This window comes from Nanorana parkeri, unplaced genomic scaffold, assembly GCF_000935625.1.
Source record: "Nanorana parkeri isolate BGI_ZX_2015 unplaced genomic scaffold, ASM93562v1 scaffold1871, whole genome shotgun sequence".
Taxonomy (NCBI): Eukaryota; Metazoa; Chordata; class Amphibia; order Anura; family Dicroglossidae; genus Nanorana; species Nanorana parkeri.
Window position 1 is genome coordinate 133,174 of NW_017308139.1, and position 26,989 is coordinate 160,162.

Below are 26,989 nucleotides of genomic sequence, written 5' to 3' on the forward strand. Positions count from 1 at the left end.
GGGGGGGGGGTTGTGGGGGTGGCACATCACATGTTAATGTGGTGAGGGTTCTTGGTACCTCTAATCAGTCTCCCACCACTGACATCACTGGTTGCCAAGGGGGGCTCTTAGCCAGCTATGATGCTCTGGCTGGCGTCCCACTCAGCTCTTGGCAACCGGTGACGTCAGTGAGCTCGGCGGGATGCCGGACAGAGGTATTACAAGCTGTCAATTATTTTTGGTGTTGTGTTGGTGGTGCATGTTACCGGAGAGGGGTGCACAGCACCTCTGTCCAGCATCCTGGCCAGACAGTGCCAGACATCACTGGTTGCCAGAAGCTGGGCAGGACACCAGCCAGAGAATCACAGCTTTCTAAGAGCCCCCCATGTGACCCAATGGGTTTAGTCCTTTGTTAGGACAGACATTGTTCAAATCTAGTTTACAGGTGATAGTAAGATCTCCCAGCACAGTACAGACAGGGTTAATTACAGTAAACATAACTCCCCATCCCTAAAATTAAAGAGAATGAAAAAACTTTAGATTTGGAGATTTCAGAGAAGAACATTTAAAATGTTGTTGTTTTTCTAAGTTATGCTATGCAAAGGGAAACATGTATCAAATATTAAATAGATGTTATCCCAAATTGGCTGCAAAAGTTAAAATACATTTTAAAGGAAACCTCTCATAGGAGAAACTTGGAGGCTATCATTGCTGAAATGGCAGCTCATTACATTTTTCCCTCAAGTGTTGGTGGGCCGTAGACTTTTTTTTTGAATGACTATGGACCTGTGTCACTTCATTTTTCTACTTCTCTTGCAGATTCCACTCACAGTAATAAAGCCTGGTGAGAAGTCTGAGGTTCCTATTGGAGTGATCATTGGAAGTGCGTTAGCTGGACTGCTCTTACTTGCTGCATTGGTGGCTGGTCTGTGGAAGGTATTTTTTACACCAATTATTACAACTGCCACAAGAATTGTATTCCTTTCAAACATTATTGTGCTGCAAACTCTATGCCTACCATAAACAAGCATGCCCCTCTCTTACATCCACATTATCATGGAACCACCAAGCAGGTTTAGTTGTGGGAGTGTTAGATTTTACTTACGTTTTAGTGATTTTCAGTTGAAATAGTTCCAGCCAGTTGTCATGTATCATGTGTGGATGATCTGGCACACAGCAGAACTATTGGCGAGGGAAGTTTGACACGGCAAGATATTGATATGGTAGCAGATATATAGTGTGTGTTGGTGTGAGCTAATTAGATATTGGTTAAAAAACTTTCCCCCCTTTATGGTGTTATAATTTTATTACCATCTTCTCTATGCTCCAGCGTTTCCCTTAGCATTCTCTGCTGCTCATCACCAGCCACTTCCAGGTTGAATCCCTTTAAGCATCATACCACCTCTTTCTGTGAGCCCAGACTGTCAGACACTCCCTTCGGCATGTGTAATCACCTGGCCAGGGTCATCCCTAAAAGAGGTAGGCAGGCTGAGGTGGTTGCCTCAGACGACATCTCATTGGGTCACGTGGGGCAGCTAAGAGCTCTTAGCAACCTGTGATGCTCTGGTTGGTGTCCTGCCCAGCTCATGGCAACCAGTGACGTCAGTAAGCTGGGTGGGAAGCTGGAGGTAACTGGCCCATGGTCTTGTGCACCACCAGCACCACCTCTACTACTCCCCAATCTAATTGTGCACCCCAGCCCCCAACCCCCTCGACTCTAGGGGGACACCTCTAGGGACACCCCTGGCCCTGGGCTTACATTACTGCAGCTCTGAAAGGCATTCCCAGGTCATTCCACGTGCGCCATTCAGTGCTGCAGTAAGAAAAGCTGGCTGCCGAACCCGGAGGAGAAGAGGAGGGACACGACTGGGTTGGCCAAAAAAAAGATGGAATTAAAGAATCTATTTAGGGAAAAGGTGGGGTGGGTGTAGTCCAGGCAAGAGGTTGGGGGCCCTGTAGTGAAGCGGAAAATTGCTGGAGATTAGAGAACTATGGGGTCAGTGCTTTTCCCCATAGTTCTCCTAAGGGTAACAGGAGGACACAAACTAGTATCCTCCCGTCACCCAAAGCTCAGTATACCGCGAGCTGCAGCTCGCGGTATACTGAGACGCCGCCCCATTACAGATCCCCCCATTACTGTCTGCCATTACTGTCTGGATCCACCCAGCTGCGTGAGTGATAGCTGGCTCTGCCTATCCAGAGGCAGAGCCAGCTGTACCCGCCCCCTCCCCCGTCCGTTCCGCCAGTCAGCGCTGGAGGACCGGACAGGGGTGGTGGGAAATCCCTGCAGGGAGCCGTGAGCGACAGTCACGGCTCTCTGCAGGGACAGAATCAAGAAGTGCGCGACCGACGGTGTGTGTTAGCTCACTTCCCGATCTATTGAGCCGACCTGTGACAGTTTCATTGTTACAGGTCGGCTAGAATTATGAGTATGAGTGATTTTCACTCGCCTCATAGTTCTCCTTTATGGCACATTCAGTTTATATACACACCAATGTATCAATACAATACTTAAACCAACAATATAAGTGTAAACAATCCAACATGCATTATGTAAATTGATTTCTAGACATAACACCTTTATAGAAAGCAAACAGAGTATTTATAAGAAAGTACAAGTGATTCCTCTTAATGCGTCTCCTTCTGTGTTTTTTTAGCTTGGCTTTTTCAAAAGAAAATATCAAAAACTTCAGAAAACTGAAGATGAAATGGCAGAGACTGCTCAACTTAATTAACCATCGCCTTATTTTTTTGTAATAACTGTAATTTCTTAAGGAGAATTATTTGTACAAAGCTCTTTTTTATTTTATAAAATCAGGAAAGTTATTTTTATCAAACTGCAGGGCAGTTTGTTTTTTGGTATCGTCTTTTTTATTATATACCTTGACTAGCTGGACTGGGGATCTTCGCTACAATTTTGTGGTTTGAAATGTTAGTTTTTACATAGTTGAACATTTTTTTTTATGCAGTTGTACATTTTGGTTTACATTTTGTGTGTTTGGGAATTTCATTATTTGGATTACAAATGTATAGTTGCTTTTATCAAGGGAAATAAAACTAAATTAACATACAGTATAAATACTAATTATGACGCATTACAGAATTAAATAATAAACATTAGACTGCTTAGAGTAATATTTTCGCTAAAAGAGATGCATTAAATTAATATTTCTACAGTGTTTAGACTGTTTTGGGCAATAGTATACTACTTACAACTCAACATTATAGCATTAAAAAATAATGAATTATTATAGGCATACTAAATTTAAAAAATATATTTAAAGGGCTACAATCCCCTAATATTATATTCCTATACATGCATGTAGTTTATACAGTAATATTATTATTATTATACAGCATTTATATAGCACCAACAGTTTGTACAGCCCAATACAAAATGAATGGGGGCAGAACAGTTACAAAACAATTAAAGACAAGATGGTTAGGAGGGCCCTGCACTTTTGAGCATACAATCTGAAAGATTGTAAAATAGTATTCAGTATTCCCCATATTTCATTTCCAAGCACATCAAGCTATTATATTGATAGTGGTGCTTGAACTGTTGCGGTTTTATTTTTAAAGATTTTAAAGTGACACTAAACTCAGGAGTTAACTCTTTAAGTACCTTAACTAGTAACAAAAATTTATCTTATTTGTGTATCACTCGGCGGTAGATCCTCCAATCATCTCTGAATTGGTGCTGACACTGTCATTCTTCTGTTCCCCATGGTCCCTCTGTGTGTTGTAAAGTAGCCACCTCTTCAAGCTCGCTCCCATGGTAGACTAAAATCTCAATACAAATTATTAAACTAAACCTGAGATTGTAGTCCATCACAGGAGCGATCTGGAGCGGTGGCTACTTTACAACACGCACAGGTACCATGGGGAACAAAAGTAGCCACCCTCCAGAAGGAAGGACAGTGTCAGCACCAATTCAGAGATGATTTGAGGATCTACAGCCGAGTCATACACAAAAAGGATACATTTTTGTTAACAGTTAAGGTACTTGAATGCATTTTTAAGATTTAACTCCTGAGTTTAGTCTCACTTGAAAGTATATGTATGTATACATAGTGACCATTGTAAGCACACCTTATAGTGTTATAGTATGTCCGCACCATACTAATGTAAAATAAAATAAGGAATTCATATACTGTATATCATTACATGTATTTACTACATACAGTTATAAAAATGAAATATATTGGTGGTGATAGATGTCCTTTAGGATCGAGCACTGGATGTAAATATATGAAAGACGTGTTCTTATAGGAGTGTCTTCCATTTTTTTAAAAGCACGGTTCTGGTTCCAGTTCTGGCTGAGTTTTTAGCTCTCAGCATATCTGCATCCAATTCCTGCAGATTTACCCTGTGCCTATTTATTCTGTCTTAAATAGGCAAATGTGACATTATAATAAGTTATGTTTAAACACTATGTTCATAACAAAAAGAAGTATTTCATCAGTTCGTGGACCGCTTACTTTATCGCTAAAAATGTTTTGATCCCTGACCATCACACCTATGTGGCCAATCCTACGTGGACACCCCTCTGAATTATTGAGTTCAGGTGCTTCCATTATGGGGTACTATTAATACTTTACCATACAAAAACATTTTAGACAACTGTGCACTTAGAAATTTGTGGCAACAGTTTAGGAAAGGGCCCTTTTCTGTTACAGCATGACTGTACCCCTGCACACAAGTTGAGGTCCATAAAGTGGTGGAACGTGAGTGGTCCGCACAAAGCCCTGACCTCGGCCATAATGAATTCCTCCATTGGGGGTGATTTACTAACCTAAACACACGCACGCACTAGGTGTGTGTGATTTTTACACAGCAAAACGTATTTACCAACCAAAAAGTCTCTAAAAGCATATTTCCACTAATGCCATATATGGAAAAATCATGCACATGATGCATATATAATGCTGCTTCACAGTTTAGACAAAAATGGTTAGCTCATGCATTTACATTCCTGCATTCATCAACGCCAGCAGCACAATGTAGAGCTAATTTACACAACATCACCTTGCAATTCATGCAGGGCTTTGCACAACACACCTGCTGGGTGTGTACACACTACAAAGGTGTCTAGATTCCACCAATAGATCATGCTGGCAGGGAACACACTACAGAGGTGTATACATGTTTGTGGCGTGTTTATAAGGTTAGTAAATCAACCCCTTTAAGTGCAAAAGATGGGGCATATAAGGTATGTTATCACTAGTAAGGAATGTGAATCTACACTATTGTGCCATTGTATAACTGTCATGGCTTTTATTATAGTTCTACATTCACTAAACTCTATAGGTTCTTGCTCAATGTAAATATAATGTGTATCAGTTTTACTGGCAACATTCTTGAGAATAACACACAAGCCAATACATTTTCAGTACCGTAGCTACCTTTAAAACGTATAAAATGAGTAAAATGAACAGGTGGGGAAATAGCGGTATTGATTTGATCTCATAATTTTTTTTTCTCTTGCTTTGATATGAAACAAAAACTTCAATACATTTTACAAACATAAATACATACATTTGCTTGTTTTAAGGCAACAACATGTATATTTTACAAATTGAAATTTCTGAGGACATAAATATATTTCTTTAATGGTAACAGAAATGTATATTTGATAGCTTATTTTTATATGACAAAGTTTAATTTACAAAGGATGCTATTTTCAGTACCGTAGATTAGGTTTAGTGGTCAGGGAAGCCTGAACATAAGGTATGTTTTTTTGTTTCCCTTGTACATGATTGAATATTCTAAATGAGTAAAAGATCATTTGACCTATTATCTGTAACTAAATTACTAATTACTGTTATGTGAGCATTCTGTACACGGTTCTTATTAAACAACCACAATGCTAAGGTACTAGGCTCTACTTAGGAAATCAACCCTTATGATTGGTTGGTACTGGAATAAAAAAAATGGCCATTAATTGAGATTTATTTGAAATGTTAGTTTGCAGTTAGTCTACAATATCTGTGGACTGTTCACATACAGTATGTGAATGATCGCTAACCTGGTCAGAAACATTTGTCAGTTTCCTTTGCACGTGGGATGTACTCTTGCACTAAAATTGCAATTTATCTTTGATGGATATTAATGAATTACAATATGTAATTGTTACAGCAGAAAAACAGAACATACATAAAAATGATATAAATACATGTAACCATGGTGATGATCTACTTAAAGAGGAACTTGAAATGACAACAAAGACACCTTTAGAAATGTTTAACATTGGCAATCTACAAAACAGATTCTTATAGATAATTTGTTTTTTTTATTCTTTGCATCATTTTTCTTTTCTTCCGCAGTCTTCTCACAGTGGCCATTTTTTACTGAGGGCAGATTAATATATTTCCTTTTACTTCCTGGAACTCTGGCACATGTGACTAGGACATGTGACCATGCACATCATCTCAGGGGAGGAAAATGCCTTTCTCTGAGATCTCATGAGATTATAGATGAGATTTCCAAGCAATACTCTGCTGATGTAACCTTCCCAGGATGCAACGCTTGGGCAGATTACATGAGTAATGCCCAACAGGAACTGCAAAAACAATATGTCTAAGTAAAAGAGAAATATTTTTATTTTACTAATAATGTAAGATGAGCTGCATGCTGAGTGGATTTTTAGTTGAAAGGGGGTAAAGGACTGCTTTAAGAAATAGAGATTGATCAAATAGCAAAGTTAATGCTCACTTAGTTTTGTGATTAAGGTGAAGCTGTGTTCACTTACAATCACTTGTAGGCAAAAATCTATATTTTTTAAAATTTCCCTTGCACATTATTGGGTATTAAAAGTGAACACAACTTCATTTTATGTACAGAGCTAAGTGAACATTGACTTTTCAAAGTGAGAAACCTCTATTTCTTCAGTAAATCAGCCCATTGTGTCAGGACTTGCACTATTGTACACCACACATTTGAATTGTAACCTTTCTTTTGAAAAGGTGTTGCTTTTGTTGTGATTTGCAATAGCTTGGATTGTGACAGGGCTTTGTGCAATAGATCCTCATGCTAAGCAGCACTCCATATGTAAAATAAGATTTATGAACTGTTGGGGTGTTATAGGTGAACTCTACACAGAACAGATGTACAGTATCAGTCTTCCCAACCAGCTTTCTTCTGCCAATAACACATTATGGTCCCAAAGAAGTGTCTTTGGAGGACAAAACAATGGGATTAGAACATTCTGCTTGATCACCTGTACTAGTATGGTCTGCGTTTTCTCATACAACTAGAACTTGAACAATGGTTGTCCTCCATTATCAACAAAAGGAAAAACCTAATTTAATCTTCACTTAATGCTCTGACATGAGTTCCACAATTTCATGTAATGACTCACTTTGCTGTAATAGGCCACAAACCATTCTGTATCATACATTTCTATAAGGACCAGCCATACTTTTGTTTGAAATACTTGAAACTGAGACTGTATGTATCATTCCTTGAAAAATATTTTATATGAATAAAGTTTTATAGATGACGGTCTATATTGCCTTGTTCGTGTGTTTATTACAGTTGTGTATACTGTAATGTTTGGGGATATTAGCACATATAGTGAGCGCTTTAATGACACAGTCTACTCCCATTATCTTCTTTTTAAGGGCCTATTAGCCCACCTTTTTATTTAAACAAGTTCACACATACACCTTGGATTCCCTCGCAGGAGTGGTATAGTACAGCATCCATGCACTGCTTGCAAACAGCACAAGTATAGCCTCCTGACTTCTACTCCTAACTTTCATCATTCTGACCCACCGGCCCTTTCTGTAGTGTTGTCCCGCACTTGTAATGGTGGCCCCTCAAGCTCCCGGCTCTTCCAGCCTCACCAGGTCTTTCGGCCTCCCTGGCTGTCTTCGTGTTCCTTCAGGACACACACCACGTGACTCCACTTTCTTCTGGGGGAATCCTCCTGACTCCTGAACACCGTCTGTTCCAATTTCCCAGCAAGACCTCTCCTGACTCCTCTCTAACTTCTGGGGGAATCCTCCTGACTCCTGAACACCATCTTCTCCAATTTCCCAGCAGGAGCTCTCCCGACTCCTCTCTGACTTCTGGGGAGTTCTCCTGACTCCTGAACACTGTCTATTCAAATTTCCCAGCAGGAACTAATTCTCGTAGTCAGCATCCTTTCCTTAACCTCCCTGGCGGTATGATTATGTCAGGAATTTTGTACCAAAAGCGGTACAATTTTTTGCATGGAAATTTGGTGTTATGTATTGTAGGCCTCCAATTCTTAGTAAATCTTAGGAATAACTCACCTAAATCTGTCCAAACAAGAGTCCAGTAGACATCCCAGGTATGATAAAGTTTGAAACACGAAATTAAAAAATTATAATATAATAAATTATAAATAATTATAAGAAATTATAATATAATAAATAATTATAAATAATTATAAAAAAATTATAATATAATAATTTAAAAAAATGGTCCAGTAAATGGGAATTCTGGGGGCGCAGCCTGATCCGTACCACAGTCAATAGAGTAACAAGTTTGCACATCACTGAGAATGGTGAAGGAGGAAGGCGGGAGGATAAACTACATCAGCGCTTCCATCTCTGAGGCCTGCACCTCTATACCTATATATAGATTTATATCTATAGTGGGACCCACTGGGATCCTGTAATGCACTGTAGTAGCCGGAGCCTTCTCTTATCCAATGATAGAACACCTTGTATTAATTAATAAAATACTAGGCGTTCTCTGAATGCCGCTGTGCCGAGGGAACAACCTCCTGAGTTTTCAGAGCAGAGGAGAAGCTGCTCAGCTCTGCAGTATACAAGAGCCAGAAGATTTATGTAAAGCACTGTAGCAGCTCCAGCTACTACAGGAAATCCCTGTGTTGAAGGTGAATAGGTCAAGGTAAAGGTGCAGCAAAAGCTGGTTTTGTTATTTTATAATTTAATGGGCTGTTCATTTTTATCCTGTTATTTTTGGAGTTCTGCTTTAATATTAATATTAAACTAAACACAAAGTATTCTGTTATACGACATCTTTTTTTCTCCAAAAACATTCTGTATTTTCTTTCCATGTATAGCTGTCCTCTTCATACATTTCCTAGACAAATAAAACAAATTGAACAACAATATTAAAAGGGAACAAATATAAAAATTACAATATTGCTAAAGATATGACTTTTATACAAAAATACTGTATAATGACTCTGCTGGATAATTATTACAGGTATTTATATAGCGCCGACAATTTTAGGCTCCCCTTTACATAGTACACATTCATATCAGTCTCTGCCCACAAGGTGCTTACACTCTAAGGTCCCCATCTCACATGCATACACAGAGGGCCAATTTAGACAGAAGACAATTAACCTTCCTGCATGTCTTTGGAGTGTGGGAGAAAATTCGGAGTACGCGGAGGAAACCCACGCACAGAGAAAACATGCAAACTCCTTGCAGATAGTGGATAATAGGACAGGAGAAGAAAGTGCCACAACCTAGCACTAGTGGCTGTGGATGAGTTGGAACACGGAGTACAGATTATATTATACTCACGTGTGGGGGGGGATGGATATATGCTTCCGTAAGGCGGACCTTGTTGGAGGGGTGGTATTGAGGTATGGTTTGGATGGATGTTAGGCCTCACGGTTAGCGGTGTTGGGAACCAAAGTAGAGGATAATGATGGTACAGGTGAGAATTCAGGAATGGTTTATTCACGTGTGATATATGTGAGACTCGCCGTGAGGTTTGTGGTGATACAATGTCAATGACGAAGGTTTGGCGAGCGGATTAAAAATCCTAAAGACGGTGTGGTGAGCGGGTTCAGATCCAATCTGATCAGTGTGAAGTTGACGAGATGGTATCCAATTATGGGAGGGCTGGTTAATGCCCTAGAGGCAATCTCTGCTGTGTGGGCAAAGCTGGAGATGATCCTTTTGGTGTAGTTCTGCACATGCAAGTGCCAGCTGTGTGGAAGCTGTTTGTCAATCAAATGATTGTTGATCCTATTAATGATGATCCTGGGATACCTGGGGCAGGCTGTGTGGGGACTTGTCCCCAGTGGCAGCGGGGGAGATCTGCCATGCTGTTGTTGCACCGCTGATGTGACCTATGAACAACCCAGGGTCTGCATGTGAATAGGCTGCTCGGTGGTAAGCCCTAGGTGTCCCCATGTTCAATCTCAGCAGTGGTGTAGGGGGGAAGGAGAGCAAGGCAGGACGTGAGACTGGAAGGATTCCCTTAACACACCGCCTTGCAACACAACAGCGGTGCAACAACAGCGTGGCAGATCTCCCTACTGCCACTGGGGACAAGTCCCCACACAGCCTGCCCCAGGTATACCTGGATCCTCATCTGTACTCCATGTTCCAACTCATCCACAGCCACTTGCGCTAGGTTGTGGCGCTTCTTTCTCCTTCTTGTTTCTTCAGTACATACGGCGGACACCCCAGTCTGCACATACTAGAAGCAGCACACCAGCGATTAACACCCCTGGTCCCCCAGAGAGCGCTCGAACATTGGACTTTTCTTCAATTTTTCAGATAATAGGACAGGGCAGTTCACCCCATTGACTGTAATCCATTGGGACCCCCAGAATCATTTCCTGAGATTGTCAGGCATGCAGTAACCCTAGAGAGCCAAAATCCAGGCTAACTGGCTGGGGAGCCGATATGTATAACAGGAGGCTAGAATACAACATTGTTATATACATTGGTCCTCCCCAGTATGACTTTAACTCCGTACAACTCCCCAAAAAAATAGAATTAAAGTGTATCCAAACCCAAGAACAAAATGTAATATATTTACCAGTCTTTAGATGTTGGCTGAATTAGTTTTCTTTACCTTTATTTTCCCCTGGTGATCGGTCCAATAACACCCTGTTGGGAGCATGTCTAATGGTCATCTGCCTGGTGCAGCCTCCCAGCTCCTCCTGGTGGTTGCTTGCTGCCAGTGCACCTTTCAGCTGTGGGCTAATGAGCCGCCCTGACCAGAGTCTAAGCACCTCTACCTGACTACATTGTCAGCTGTGGGCTAATGAGCCTTGTCTTGTATCCTGCTGTGTCTCAGTATCCTGTCCCTGGAATTCTCTCTATATGCCTCCATTCCTGACCTCAGCCCGTCCCTTGTAAATATTCATGTCATGTCCTCCATCACCAGTCAGTACTTCTGCTCTGTACCTGGGGCCCGTCTGTCACATTATACAGTCAGAGTATATAGTTAAAGTTCTGGGGGCATCCGAGGTACTGGTAAGTGTGCTTGCTTAGGGAAAAGGCAGCTGCTATAGGTGGTGTCTGCACCCAGTCCTAACACACACTTCCTGTTCTAGTGACAATGATCACTGTACTAGGTCTATAGAAGAGCAGTGTTGTCACCATAGGTAGGGACGTGTGTTAGGACCAAAGAACACCTTACCCTCATCTCCATGACATGGGGGTTATTCTGTAGTCCTAACACACTTTCTGTTCACAAAAGGATTACAGATCGCACAGGACAGCACTGGATTTCTGGCAGGATGACCAGGAATTTTGAACAGATATAACGAAACACTTTCAACGGTATATTTAACAAGACCAAAATGCAGCAAATCGGAGATATTCATTGTTAGGGTTTACTTACACATTAACCATGACAACAGGGGATTTGTAGTCAATGTTAAGTTACCAGGTATTTCGGAAATTCATTTAGTTATTTTCTAAATTGAAAAGGAATACTTTCATTTACCTTTTTCCAAATAGGCACAGTGGCTTTCAAGGCATTTATACAATATTTCACAGCATCCAGGGAATCATTCCTGTGTGGTGAGGAAATAGCAATAGCTACACTGGCTTCAGTTACTGGAACCAACCTACCAACCAAAAGCATTGTTTATTAAAAAATGTTTAACACCGTTTCTAGCAGTTTAGAGAACTCGTATGTGATTAACCAGTTCTTCTCTAGTAGTTGTTGTCATTTGGATTGAGATGAGGATAATAATAATAATAATAATAATAATAATACCACCAAGGTGGTTGTGCTTTTTTTATATAAATTATATAAGTTCATAAATAACACCGGCAAAAATAAATCCACAAAACAGTACAGAATGCTTACGTTATAAAACTTTACCATATTACTTATCAAATGTTAGGTTAAAACAATATACCTACAATTATTCTTAAATATCTAAATGTGTGTAGTGTAGTGTAGCCTGGGTGCCCTAACCATGTACCCCTAGGTCTATGCCACATCCTTTTTCGGCCTAAACCTGCTAGTAACACAGTTGCTAAAAAAAGACACATATTTGGTATATTTATTAGTGGTAGGGTCCCGGGCACCTTGCCATCATAAGTTCCTGGTTACTTTAGAGACTCTGAGGGGAATTTATCAAAACGGGAGCAGCTGTGCATGGCAACCAATCAGCTTCCTTCTTTCATTTTCAAATCTTAACTGAACAAACTGAAGAGAGAAGCTGATTGGGTGCCATACACAGCTGCTCCAGATTTTGTCTGCTCCAGTTTTGATGAATTCCCTTCCATGTACTTACAGTTTGAAAAACCAGCAGTCACCTAACGGTTACTGACTTGTGTGCCGCATATGAACCGTCTTCATCGTAAAGCTTATGACAGTAGCGGCTAAAGGGTTTAACTAAAGCCCCTGATGCTGACATTGTTTAACCTACAGCCCCTGAATGATAAACCCCTTGATTCCAGTGAATCCAAACATAAAGAAGAACTCCAGGCAGTAAAAAAATAAAACTAACCCTTGCAGTGCGGCTATCCCCACACTGCAGGGGTTAACTGCTCATTTTGGTCCAGGTTCTAAAATAACAAAAAGGGATACTCACCCGATTCTTGGTCCCACAGTGGCAACTGCTCACCTCCCCCTCTCCCGGCTCTGGAATATCCCTTGGCGTCTTGACGTCTAAAAGACTGTATAGACCTGATTACATCACAGGTCATCATACCACCAGAGCAGAAGAGGCTGCAGGCACCGGTCTAGCAGCCAAGTGGGACCCAGGATGTGTGTGTGTGTGTGAATGACCAGAGTCACCAGTGCCTTCTCCTGCCAGCTGGTTATGATGATGGTGCAGGGGACTGGTGGGGTGCGGACGGCCCTTACTGTGTGACATGTGCTCACTAACTATAGTAAGATGGAACAAACCTTTCATAAATGGAGGCCAAGCAAACAATTCCCTACTGCTGTGTTTTTAGGTGAGGATCAGCCCTGATTTTATGGCCAATGACACCTAGAGAACGTTTCTAAGCAAAGCAAACTGACTTACCCTAGCCTGTGATGAACCACTATATGCTTCACACTTGGCCATTTCTGCCTAATGTCAGACAATATCTTCTTTATTTCCATCTCTGCCATTGGCACATAAGCTTCATACTCTAAACACGTCACGTTCTTCCCTTCAAAATGATTCCTCGTCGTGCCTGAAAGACAACAAAGAAAAGATTCACAGGCACAGATCACGGGGAGGAGTAAATGGAATCCTCTACCACAGGGGTGCCCACAATTTTTGTGTTAAGATCTACTTTTCAAATGACGAGCTACATGAGATCTACCAACGAAAAAAAACCTCACTTGCTCTCTCTCTCCTGGCTGTCTCTCCTCGCTCTCCTGGCTGTCTCTCCTCACTGTCTCTCCTGGCTGTCTCTCCTCGCTCTCCTGGCTGTCTCTCCTCGCTAGCTCTCCTGGCTGTCTCTCCTCGCTCGCTCTCTTGGCTGTCTCTCCTCGCTCTCCTGGCTGTCTCTCCTCGCTCGCTCTCTTGGCTGTCTCTCCTCGCTCTCCTGGCTGTCTCTCCTCGCTCTCCTGGCTGTCTCTCCTTGCTCTCTCTAAAGTCGCTGCTCTGCAATATTACAGAACACCGGGAAGCTAGACCTCGTACTTCTCCTCCTTTGGTGCTCAGCCCTCCATCCTAAAGTCGCTGCTCTCATGCCTTCATGTGTCAGACGCAGCAGACGGGGAGGGGCTAAACAGACCGTAGGAGGGTTCTCGGGATAGTGATCTACCAATCGTGATCTATCAGCATCAGCTTTGTGAGCTACTGGTAGATCACGATCTACCCAATGGGCCCCTCTGCTTTACCACATCTCCAATCTCAAATCAGTAACTCCAACAAAGCCTAAGATCAAACCAACAAAACCTAGGAGTCCCAACAGTCAACAACTGAATCCAATTGGAAAATGTGTGAATCTTGGGTGAAAACATTGATAAATAAACCCCATAATCTCAGCACTTCTGATTTCTTTACATGCAACCCGGTGCAGATATGTGAACACGTAATATTGAAAGCAATGTTTTTCTCTCCTGTAGGAGCGTTCTCATGCCATATAAAACATTCATTATGCCCCATAGGTATGAAACTGCTTCTAAACAGAACTCCTGTTTCAGTGATGTACTAGAAGTAATGCAGACTAGTATTTAGTGTGTATGATTATTTGGTGTAACACTCAGGGGTTCATTTATAAAAGTTTCCTAAATTCCCTATACCCATTAGCGCCATCTAGGGGTGCTGGTGAACCCCTGCAGGGGTAGACAAACTCCGGACCTCCAGCTGTGGTGCAAGACTTTGACAGCCACAAGCATGACTCCCAAAGGAAGATGCATGATGGAGTTTGTAGTTTCTCCTCAGCTGGAGGGACAGAGTTTGCCTACCCCTGCCCCATGGGATATCCAGATGTTTTTTTTTTGAAAGGCCAAAGCAGGGACTGTTCATTTAAAAAACAGACCGCTTGGGGTTTGCATCATCATGTAGTCATGTAAATGGGAAATGTAACCTGTTTCTCATGGTCTCTCGCCTATAGCGTCTATTAGTTTACTACATGGTGATGATTGGTACATTGGTGTCCCAGGGAATTCTTTAACCCGGCATTTCTCAACCATTTTTTAGTTACAGTTCCATTTAAAAGTGTACAAAATCTTGAGGCACCCCCAGTCTAAAATGTAAAATACAGTGAGGGGAGTTTATCAAAACTGGAGCAGACAACATCTGGAGCAGCTGTGCATGGCAACCAATCAGCTTCTCTCTTTCAAATATTAACTGAACAAACTGAACAGGGAAGCTGATTGGCAACTGCTCCAGATTATGTCTGCTCCAGTTTTGTGAAAATGTGCTCAATGTGTAATCCATACCAGACGCTTACTCCAGATATGGGCTCTAGTATGGATTTAAATTTGGGACCCCACACAAAAACTAATGTGGAGTTCCCCCCTTCACATTAGGGTCCCCCCTTTCACAGCAAAGTACCCCTGTACATCAGGCCCTGCTTCCCATTAGGAGCCCCCTTCACATCAGGAGACACCTATTCAAATCAGAGTCAGCCCCCCACTCACTACGAGTCCCCCTTCACATCAGAGCCCTTCTCCTCACATGAGGAATGATGCTGTGTGAAAATTAAGGCACCCCTGAGGAAGCTAGAAGGCACCCCAGCATGCCACAGCACCAAGTATATTTCCGATGTTCCTCAGCTCCCTCTAGTGGCCATAATGTGGTATTTTCCAATTGTTACATTCGACTTGAAAAGAAGATATATTAAGTGTGTTCATTTTTGCCTCCATTCACACAGAATGAACGTTCACAGAGATTTGCGGGGTTTGCAAATTGTTTATCAATAAATCCCCAAGTGAAAGGAAATCTCTACCAATGTCAGGGGAATTCCCCTCTTAGCTGTCATGGCAACAGGTGTACCCACTGGTGTACTAGCCTCACCTCCTGTTCTGGTGACACCTGCAAAGTTTGTCTTGAAAAAGGAGGATGGAAAGAAGCGCTGCAACCCTGGGATATTGTGGGGATAGTAAAATAACAACTTTGAAAACTTAAAAACAATACTGGACTGAAAACTCACTGTTTGGGTGGACAAGATGAGGTCTTGCAAATCAGAAGAAAGGCTGTATGAATCGCTCAGCAGTGTCTTGGGGCGATCGGTGTGGTGAGAGATGGTGGTGACAGCTAGGGGGCTCCTGTGGCTGGAGCGCAAGAATTTGCCGTCCTGTAGCCTTGTTTGTACACAGGCTCTGCACTGAAGGTGTTCGTGCCGTCTAATACCGTGGGAGGTCAGCTGGCCAGGCTGAGACCCGACGGCTGAACGGGAGCGAAATTGCCGCTCTGTAGCGGTTTGAAAAACTGTCAGCAGTCGTTGTGACAGATCGTTTTTGGAGATAGGCACGGGGCTGGAAACCAGTGCGGTCTATCTCGCTGGGTGATGGGAATGTCAATCGGGCAGTTTGGCTACGCGTTTCGAGGTTCAAGACCTCTTTGTCAAGCCAGAAGTGGTTTATTGGAACAGGCAGTAGAGACCTTTTACCATCTAGTGTATTCTGACCTATTGGAGGTATGCTCCAAAGCCAAAAAACACCCGAATCTTTCCCCAATGGAACACAAAGCCCTAAAAGAATTGGGCAATAACAAAAACATTGTGATAAAACAAGCTGACAAAGGGGGCGGAACAGTTATCCAAAATAGATCAGACTATACTAAAGAGGCACTAAGACTACTCTCAGATGAAAACACCTACAAACCCCTCCCACAGGATCCACTGTTCTTATACACCGAAGAACTGAATGTCATCATCGAACTAGCCTTCAAAAGAGACATCATATCAAAAAAAGAAAAATCATTTCTATACCCCAAATACCCGAGCACGCCCTATTTCTACCATCTACCCAAAATACACAAGAACATCGAAAACCCTCCCGGGCGTCCAATAATAGCCAGCACCAACAGCCTCACCAGCGGACTGTCCGTTTACATTGACCAATTCCTCCAACCCATAGTTACAGCCCTGCCATCCTATATCAAGGATTCAGGTCACCTTATCCAAGTCCTTTCCAACTATCTATGGAATGACACATACTGCTGGCTATCATTGGATGTTTGTTCTCCCACCTGTCAGTATTTTTAAACCGTTGCTTCTCCCGCCTGTTCCAATAAACCACTTCTGGCTTGACAAAGAGGTCTTGAACCTCGAAACGCGTAGCCAAACTGCCCGATTGACATTCCCATCACCCAGCGAGATAGACCGCACTGGTTTCCAGCCCCGTGCCTATCTCCAATAACGATCTGTCACAACGACTGCTGACAGTTTTTCAAACCGCTACAGAGCGGCAATTTCGCTCCCGTTCAGCCGTCGGGTCTCAGCCTGGCCAGCTGACCTCCCACGGTATTAGACGGCACGAACACCTTGAGTGCAGAGCCTGTGTACAAACAAGGCTACAGGACGGCAAATTCTTGCGCTCCAGCCACAGGAGCCCCCTAGCTGTCACCACCATCTCTCACCACACCGATCGCCCCAAGACACTGCTGAGTGATTCATACAGCCTTTCTTCTGATTTGCAAGACCTCATCTTGTCCAGTATTTCAGTCCAGTGAGTTTTCAGTCCAGTATTGTTTTTAAGTTTTCAAAGTTGTTATTTTACTATCCCCACAATATCCCAGGGTTGCAGCGCTTCTTTCCATCCTCCTTTTTACATGTGTCTGCAGGGTCCCTCCCCCTGAACGAGAAACTGGCTCACCCCATTCTTTAACTAATTTTTTTAAAAATTCGTTTTAACTTTTGTTTTCGTTTTTGTTTCAAAATTGTTCCAGAATTGTTTAGCATTAAAATTTATTTTAAATAGATCTATTCCTCCTGCCACATTGCATAACAGTTGTGCGCTCGCCCCTTTTTTACCGTTTTTAAAGTTTGTCTTGAGGCAATGACTGCCAGAACAAGTAAAGAGAGTGAATCTCTCCAACGGGCACATAGAAAATAATTTAGAAGTGGGCAACTCCCACCCACAAGCTGTGCTTTATCTACAAATCCCAACATGCCTCTGGGAGTCATGCCTGTAGCTGTCAGTCTTGCAATGCCTCATGGGACTTGTAGTTCCAGAACAGCTGGAGAGCCGGAGTTGCCCACCTCTGGTCTAACCCTTCCCCCACGATCAAAAACGAAAGAATAAAAACATTTTTTTGTATCACATACAATGGTTGTAGATCATTGTGTGGTTATGAATGAGCAGTTGGTTGCTCGGCTTTGTGCTTGATAAGAGCGAACGTTTATTATAGAAACTGATCCAGCATGAAAAGGTTTCATCTGAACTCCCTCTGGACAAGCAGCATTGTTATCTGGTGTCACTTTGGGAGCCGCGTGAATAAATGTGGGATGTCCTGGTATAAAGTGTCTCCAGTACCGTCATGTACCTATGAAGAGGGACACCGCCCCACAGCTCGGAGAAACCACCAACTGAGAAACTTCATCCACGGAGAGCTTTTCTGGTGATACTCTAATGAAGTCTTCAGGCTCCTCACCATCCCCCATAGCAGCTGGAGAGGAAGGAGAAAAAGTGTTAGGACATTTAACGTTTAACGTGCACGTTAACCCCAACAATGGAGCCCTTTTCAAGAAGAACTCCAGGAAAATTGTATTAAAAGAGAACTATGGGGTAAGTGTTTTTCCCCATAGTTCTCTTTAGGGTCACGGCGGACATATACTAACCTCCTCCCGTGACCCAAAGCTCAGTATATAGCGAGCTATTGCCCGGAATATATCGAGACCGCCGCAGCCGGGACGGATCCCGACAATACTGTTGAGATCCACCCAGCTGTGTGATTGACAGCTGGCTCTGCTTATCTAGGGGCAGAGCCAGCTGTGCCCTCCCCTTCCCCCGTCCATTCCTCCAGTCAACACTGGAGGATTGGAGAGGTGAGGGGGGAATCCCTGCGTGACCAACAGTCACCGCTCACTGCAGGGAGACGATCGGGAAGTGAGCGGATCGGCTGCATGTTTCAGCTCACTTCCCGATCTATAGAGCCGACCTGTTAAAGTTTCATTATCACACGTCGGCTCGAACTATAAGGATGAGTGAAAATCACTCACCTCATAGATCTCCTTTAACCCTTGCAGTGGGGTTACCTGCTCGTTTTGGTCTAGGGAGGAAAATAAAAAAGGTATACTCACCTGATCCTCTGTGCCAGCGTGCTCTTAGACCGGTCCTTCCAGCCTTGCAGTTAAGCGCCCATAAGCAGGTAGCCCCACTGCAAGGGTTAATAAAAATGGGCCCAGAGTTCTTCTTTAAATATACCATTGAAAGTGTTTTGTTTTATCTGTTTGAAATCCTGCTGGTCCTGAGAGAAAAATAGGACGTCTGTCTTATGGGATCATTAACTGCCCCATGCTCACAGAGAACAATGGGGGGACATCAGCTTCTCTCTTTCATTTTCAAATCTTAACTGAACAAACTGAAGAGAGAAGCTGATTGGTTGCCATGCACAGCTGCTCCAGATTTTGTCTGCTCCAGTTTTGATAAATCCCCTTCAATGAGCGTTGTCACTCTAGGGCAGGAAGTGCGTTACAGGCAGGATCACCAGGTGGAAATAAAGGGGAAAAAAGCCTAAAAAAAGCAAACGAATGCCACCACCACATCACAGAGGCAAAGTGCAGGAGTTGTGTTATTCTGGATCACTATAGAAATGTAGAAGAAATATGCAGTGGACATCATGACTTAAATTGTAGTGTGACAATATGGATTTAGGATCTAATAACCCAGACATGTCATACCTTAGAGTCCTATCCCCCACTGATAGGTGGAATGATGGCAACTTCGTCCCCAGGGCGCAAACTTATGGCCTCATCACCGATGGCAACATATTCCTGACGGATAGCGAGGACCACATGATCCTGAATGGAGCAAAGCCTTTAGAGAAAGGGAGTCATCAAGTTAAAGGAAATGTCCACAATACATACACGGTTTTAGGGAAATAATGAACACTGTTACCATGAAGTCAATAAAACCTGTAATTACATATGCAGTAATACCATTTGCAGGGCTATACACAAAAAGGGTGAAGAGTTTGGAGACCGCAGGAGAAGTGAAAAATCTAGGACAACATAGCTGATTTGGAAAAATTCTCCAATTCAGCTCACTTTCCAGTTCAGTTATGTTGTCCTAGACCTAGATTGTTCACTTCTCCTTCCTTCTCCAAACTCTGCAACCCCATTGTGAATAACCCTGATAGCGCTGGATCACTGAGGGGTCAGCTTGTAAAACTTTTCTGGAGATGTGTGTGTGCATTGAGTGTTTACAGACATAGCAATTGCGACTGTTTGAACTTGCATGGGATATATTTGACGAGCTTTGCGCCAGATTTATGTTTCTGGTATAATGTCTGATCATAAATGAGATTACATAGACTCCAGGAAAGAAGACTCGCAACTCCAGGCAAGGAGCTTAACTGTCGCTGGGCATGTTTGATAAGAGCAAGAAGCTAAGTGGTCATGGGGACTTTTTAAGTTGCGATTGTTTTGTTTGGTGATGCTTCAGTTTCAGACAGGCGCAGGAGAAGCGCAAATGTAATCAGTCGTGAACTGTCACAAAGCACTCGCAAACATCAGGAAAATAGCGCACGCTCAGGGCAAAACAGGCACACGTCATAACAGGAGCTGCTAAACATATTTGTGCTTACAAAAATAGGATAAAACAATCGTAATTGTGTTCATAAATACCCCCAATGTCTTTCAAGTGGAACTACAACCTCCTATCCCGTACAGCCAAAGAAGGTGCCGTCTAAACGCTGTGACACACTGCACCGAAGCACCACGGAGCGGTGGCGCGCTGCCTTCACGTGCAGTGTCATGTCTTTTTATTTTCCGGCATGTCAGCTTGCGAAAGCTCGCATAGCTGAGCGTGCTGAGGTGAAAAATGTCATTGGCTGAAGATGCTGTCTTTCATTTGACTGCACTCAGCTCACACACTGCATGCGAAGCTCCGTGCCTGACAGCTTTGCTTCGCTCTGCACGACTTTGCATGCAGTGTGTCACGGGCTTTAGCCTGCATTTCAGGGGTGAGTAAACTCCGGCTGTTTTGCCTGAAGAAGGGGAGCCTGCATGACCCCGAAATATCGTATTATGTGATACTGAGCATGCATGAATAAATGCGTGTTGATCAGCATTCTGGAGTGCCAGTGGCCCCTTCTTTTCTGATATTGAGCGGTGCCGTCCGTTTGTCACTGGAGTTTGAAGGGACTTGGACATTACATAGAAGTCCATATTCACAGGGCTGAGTGAAATGGTGTCAGTGCATTGAGGAAGTCCATCCTATGGTGTACATTTACAAACTTCTCAACTGCAACGGTTATTGGTATATTATTGGTTATTGGTATAAAACCTATTGGAAATTCAGTATAGCAATACAGATTTATTTTTAGTTCCCTTTAAGAAATCAGATTTAAAGTGACAGTTCAGTGGCACTGTGCTGCCACAGTGGTTGCATAGAATATGACAATCCATAGTCATAGTTACTACTCACATTAATGTGAGATGAGAATTTATATACCGTATATACTCGAGTATAAGCCGAGATTTTCAGCCCATTTTTTGGGGTGAAAAGTGCCCCCCTCGGCTTATACTCGAGTCAGCGCCAGCGCGTCTTCTTACTTACCTCGCCGAGCGTCGCGTCACTGCTGCTCGGTGTGCGGCGCTCCGAGCGGGGTCATCTGGCAGTCTCCGGCCACCTAAATTAGGACCCGGAGACTGCCAGATGACCCCGCTCGGAGCGCCGCACACCGCAGCAGCAGCGACGCTCGGCGAGGTAAGTAAGAAGAAGAAAAAACCCCCCGCAGCGGCCAGTCAGGCAGGGGAGCAGGGATGAGTCAGCGGCGCGCTGATCAGGCGAGAGGAGCTCCAGGTGGGGTTGTAATTTAGCGGGCAGGCACCTCTGAGCCAGCTAAATTAGGACCCCACCTGGAGCTCCTCTCGTCTGATCAGCGCGCCGCTGACTCGTCCCTGCTCTCTCCGTGATGTGATGATCCGATCACCGGCACACAGTGAGTGAGGGGGAGGGAGGGAGGGGGGGTAGAGAGAGAGATTAATTAAGCAATTATATATGTATTGTCTGCACTGTATTAGCAGTATATACTCTATATAGAGTATATACTGCTAATACAGTGCAGACAATACATTTACAATTATACTAACATGAATGTATTAAATGATCTGTATGTAGCCCTGTACTATGGATCATTTAACCCATTCATGTTAGCAGAGGATCACTGTAAATGTATTGTTGCAGGCACTCTATATGTACATGTACTATATACTACATATAGAGTGCACTGAACAATAGATTTACAATTATCCTCTGCTAATATGAATGGGTTAAATGATCCGTAGTACATGATATGTAGCCCTGTACCCCCTTTTCCACTTACAGAGCTAGGTTATTTTTCTTTTAAATAAATATTAATGTATTTTAATGGTATCTATCTACCAGTAGCTGCCTCATTTCCCACCCTCGGCTTATATTCGGGTCAATACTTTTTCCCAGTTTTTTTGGCTAAAATTAGGTACCTCGGCTTATATTCGGGACGGCTTATACTCGAGTATATACGGTAGTTTATTTTCCTTAAGCCATTTGCTCATTGATATTGTATGGCTAATTCATGTGCTGACCTCTAGTGGTCATTTTGGTTATTGCACTGGTTATGTTTTTCTGTGTTCCCTCCCATCTATGATGTATTTCCCCTTGCGTGTAATGTTCCGCTCTTCTTCTCCACTAGTCTAGTGTCATGGCTGACAGTAACTTGACCACATGTTAATCTGCATTGCATGCTTGGAAACATTACTATCTCTGACATTCAAATACCGTCTATTCATTCATCTGCTGTATCCTGTTGTCTGCTGTAACCTGCTGCATGCAATAAAGCAGGAAGAAAAGGCATTTGTGGAAGAAAAGGCATTTGGTGAGTTCAGCTATTTGATAAGGATTGTCCGCAGTGATATCTGTTTATACAGACCAGGCATAGAGGTCTCAGCAAGGGATAAATCGTTAATACAACAATCAGAGTCAGAATAGGCTCTGAAGATGCGGAAGGTGTTGTGTGCCATGTTTCAGGTCTCTCGTCGTCTCTTACCTCGGGTGCAGCGAAGTAATTTCCTCCCACAGTTGCCTTGTTGTTGTTTCTTGGGGGACAGTCACGTTCTCTGAGCGAACTCCGGCCAGTTCACAGCTTTTTGCAAAGTACAAGACCACCACCTGCGGATGAACAGAAACCCAACGTTCAACTTAAACCAACTTCAACACAACGTGACACCTTTAAAAACAACAACAGGGCAAAAAGACACATTTGGGGCTCATTCACAAAAGGTGCACAGAACTACCGTGTTTCCCCGAAAATAAGACACTGTCTTATATTTTTTTTGCCGCAAAAAAACACACTAGGTCTTATTTTCAGGGAATGTCTTGTTTTTTTTTTTTAATGTGCAACAAAATGTACAACAATCCAAAGTTATGTTCAAAGTTATTAACCGGCGCTATAGAGGAAGTGTCGGCTAATGCGACTCTGCTCCCTCCGCCGCCGCAGCCTTGCTACAGCACCGGCCTCCTTTGCCATCAGGGACAGTGGTACCAGCGGTGCAGCAGAGGGGACATCAGACAGTGGACAGCGCGGTAAAATACGGTACCATTTACCGGTACACATTACAGTACCGTGCCATTACATTAAACAGTGCCTTCAGGGGGACAGCAGTTGGTGAAGTATGGTACTGGAGAGCTCCCTGTCACTGCGCTGGCCAGAGGGAGTCTCCTGTCATCCCCTTAATACAGTATGTCCCTGCAGGCTGATACCATATCTCCTGCTCTTCAAGTTCCCCCTCACATGCTACCACCCAACTAGGTCTTATTTTCGGGGTAGGTCTTATATTACAGGAATCTTGAAAAATAGTGCTAGGTCTTACTTTCGGGGTAGGTCTTATTTTCGGGGAAACAGGGTAGATCACGGTAAACCCAACGCAAGGCTACCTCTGTGTGCCTCCTTCATACCAACCAGTGTGTTGGTGCAGGTGACATAAAAATGAAGCATGTTCATGCAACATAAAATAGGGTGCTACAACGCACACAAGAGAGTGTCACAACACCGTGGTGCGTAGAGTTAAACCAAGGGTTCTTTATATTAAGTTTTAAAAAAATGTTTTGCAAAGCATGGCAGAGTGGGTGCACAGTACACACCGGGGCACACGTGTAGTACTTGCCCACTGGTGTGAGTGAGTCCTTAAAATATCATTTTGACCCCCAATTAGAGTAAGGAGGCATTCACACCAACATCGGAAAGGAAATCGCAAACCTTTTTTTGACTTGCAATTGTACCTTCCAATTTCCTGCCAATCCATTGCGACACATTTTTAGGTGCTAACGGAGGGGCGCTGAAAAATGAATGGGTGTGAATGGGGCTAGGTCCCACTGGATCCAATGCGTTGCGTTGTGCTGAAAAAAGTAGTGCATGTTTTACTTTTTTTTCAGCGCAATGGAACGGAGCATTGAACTAGTCCCATCCACACCCATTCATTTTCCATTAGCGGCCATTGAAAAACCTATCGCAATGCAGTGGGTTCAGTGTGAATGGGCCCTCCCCTCCCTTCCTACCTCCATCTAGACATAAACGTCTGCAGGTTGGCACAACGTTGGTTGTCCTGGAAAGACATTATCTATGATGGCTGAGAGACAAGATGGCGGCACTCAGCCATATCTAACCCTTGGGGGGCCGGCTGGAAATGTTTGAATACGAGGCATTACAGATAAATTAGAACATGACTTAAGCCCCCATTCACACCATAACGTCGCGGGAACATGTGTCACGATGACGTGCGTTTGTGGCATTTGGCATGCATCCCCATTGATTTCAATGAGTCCCCAGACACGCCCCAAATGCAGAAAATTTTGCGACATTTGCACCACATTTTGTCCCAGACGTTCGTGCACATTTGCCTGCACGTGAAAACGTTGCATTTGCTTGGCAGCATTGGAGGTGCCATTAACTAGAATTAACACTGCCAGCACGTTACACGTTTGGCGCACGTTTCTTAAACGTGGGTGGAAGCACGCACATTTCTGCACGTTTGACGCGCATTCAAGATATGCCCATATGTGACTGGGGCTTAAAGGAGAAGTACACCCGTCCCAATACTTAGAGCCGGCAGTGAGAAGTGCAGGTAAAGCATTCTGGGGGGGGATTCATAATAACTGGAGCAGACCCACAACACCCAATCAGGAACGCGTTAATTTCCACAAGATTGTGTATGATAGTGTTTGGTGCGCTTATGGTTTCCTAATGGCAACCCAACGCACGTGCATTGTCACATCAGTCTCGCAATGCCTCCTGGGACTTGTAGTTGCTGACCCCTGCTCTACGTATTGCTTTGCAGCAGTGGCGTAACAACCGGGGGGGCAGCAGGGGCGCGGGCCCCGGGCGAAAAGTGAAGGGGGGGCGCCGATGCAGTGCTCACTGTCCCCCACGACTGCTCTGCAGGGTTCAATTAACCCCCCCGGGATCACATGACTGTCAACAGAAACACACGGTGTGGGGTGGTTCCAGGTCACACTTCCTATCTGATCCTCCTGTGATCACTGCTACTATTGCACAACACACAATGAATGCAGCCAATGGGGTAATGAGCTCAGTGCATTGCACTGCAACACTCCGCCTTACCTCACAAGTCATGAAGCCAGAGGACGGAGATGTGGACGGGTCACACTGATCCGACACTCCGCACTAAATTACACTGCAAACTGACAGCAGGAAGACAGGCGAGGATCCGCCCACACACCGAGAGCTGCGCGCAGAATGGTGAAACGGCTGGGCGGCGTGTTATGAAGTTTGTGGTTGGTCAGGAGCTGATCACACCCACATTGACGATTTGACGGGTCACGTGGGTGAGCTGTGTACGGGGAGCGCTGTGTCAGCGATTATTAATTAATCATATGTATATGATCCGCCCGCCGTGTCACTACATCCGGATCACCCGCACTATACACAGATCACCCGACTTGACAGTGTACAGCGCGGAGGGGGGGACGTGGAGGAGTAATAATTAATGTACCCCCAGATCAGGGGAATTAGTATGAATGATGAGGTGAGAAAGAAGAATAAAAGAATTCGGAGTGTGGAGTGCTGACCGCATGTGACCCCCGGAGCTGCTCTATACAACTATTATCTGCAGCAATCACATCGGTGGTGGTCAGTGCAGTGTCCTCTTACATTGGTGGTCAGTGCAGTGTCCTCTTACATTGGTGGTCAGTGCAGTGTCCTCTTACATTGGTGGTCAGTGCAGTGTCCTCTTACAGAGGTGGTCAGTGCAATGTCCTCTTACATTGGTGGTCAGTGCAGTGTCCTCTTACATAGGTGGTCAGCGCAGTGTCCTCTTACATTGACGGTCAGTGCAGTGTCCTCTTACATCGGTGGTCAGTGCAGTGTCCTCTTACATCGGCGGTCAGTGCAGTGTCCTCTTACATTGACGGTCAGCGCAGTGTCCTCTTACATCGACGATCAGTGCAGTGTCCTCTTACATCGGTGGTCAGTGCAGTGTCCTCTTACATCGGCGGTCAGTGCAGTGTCCTCTTACATTGACGGTCAGCGCAGTGTCCTCTTACATCGACGATCAGTGCAGTGTCCTCTTACATCGGTGGTCAGTGCAGTGTCCTCTTACATCGGCGGTCAGTGCAGTGTCCTCTTACATTGACGGTCAGCGCAGTGTCCTCTTACATCGACGATCAGTGCAGTGTCCTCTTACATCGGTGGTCAGTGCAGTGTCCTCTTACATCGGCGGTCAGTGCAGTGTCCTCTTACATTGACGGTCAGCGCAGTGTCCTCTTACATCGACGATCAGTGCAGTGTCCTCTTACATCGGTGGTCAGTGCAGTGTCCTCTTACATCGGCGGTCAGTGCAGTGTCCTCTTACATTGACGGTCAGCGCAGTGTCCTCTTACATCGACGATCAGTGCAGTGTCCTCTTACATCGGTGGTCAGTGCAGTGTCCTCTTACATCGGCGGTCAGTGCAGTGTCCTCTTACATTGACGGTCAGCGCAGTGTCCTCTTACATCGACGATCAGTGCAGTGTCCTCTTACATCGGTGGTCAGTGCAGTGTCCTCTTACATCGGCGGTCAGTGCAGTGTCCTCTTACATTGACGGTCAGCGCAGTGTCCTCTTACATCGACGATCAGTGCAGTGTCCTCTTACATCGGTGGTCAGTGCAGTGTCCTCTTACATCGGCGGTCAGTGCAGTGTCCTCTTACATTGA

The 26,989-nt window shown here is 44.0% G+C and overlaps 3 protein-coding genes across 3 annotated transcripts in view; 1 reads left to right on the top strand and 2 right to left on the bottom strand.

Moving 5' to 3' along the window:
• Window positions 1–3,023, top strand: part of ITGA2 (integrin subunit alpha 2) — a 100,651-nt gene extending 97,628 nt beyond the window's left edge. The window contains 2 exon segments of the mRNA XM_018571932.1: window positions 799–915; window positions 2,637–3,023. Coding sequence (XP_018427434.1) covers window positions 799–915; window positions 2,637–2,714 — 195 coding nt within the window. The 3' untranslated portion in view covers window positions 2,715–3,023.
• A 5,915-nt stretch (window positions 3,024–8,938) lies between these two features.
• Window positions 8,939–19,564, bottom strand: LOC108799981 (molybdopterin synthase catalytic subunit-like). Its single transcript, XM_018571933.1, has 5 exons — window positions 19,479–19,564; window positions 18,122–18,244; window positions 13,217–13,370; window positions 11,677–11,800; window positions 8,939–9,057 (listed from the first exon to the last, which is right to left on the bottom strand). Exons 2-5 carry the CDS (start codon window positions 18,237–18,239, stop codon window positions 8,983–8,985), a joined length of 471 nt encoding a protein of 156 aa, XP_018427435.1. The 5' UTR covers window positions 18,240–18,244; window positions 19,479–19,564; the 3' UTR covers window positions 8,939–8,982.
• On the bottom strand, window positions 18,112–25,479 carry LOC108799982 (molybdopterin synthase sulfur carrier subunit-like). Its single transcript, XM_018571934.1, has 4 exons — window positions 25,400–25,479; window positions 22,829–22,950; window positions 19,479–19,614; window positions 18,112–18,244 (listed from the first exon to the last, which is right to left on the bottom strand). Exons 1-3 carry the CDS (start codon window positions 25,409–25,411, stop codon window positions 19,488–19,490), a joined length of 261 nt encoding a protein of 86 aa, XP_018427436.1. The 5' UTR covers window positions 25,412–25,479; the 3' UTR covers window positions 18,112–18,244; window positions 19,479–19,487.
• Between the last annotated feature and the right edge of the window lie 1,510 nt (window positions 25,480–26,989).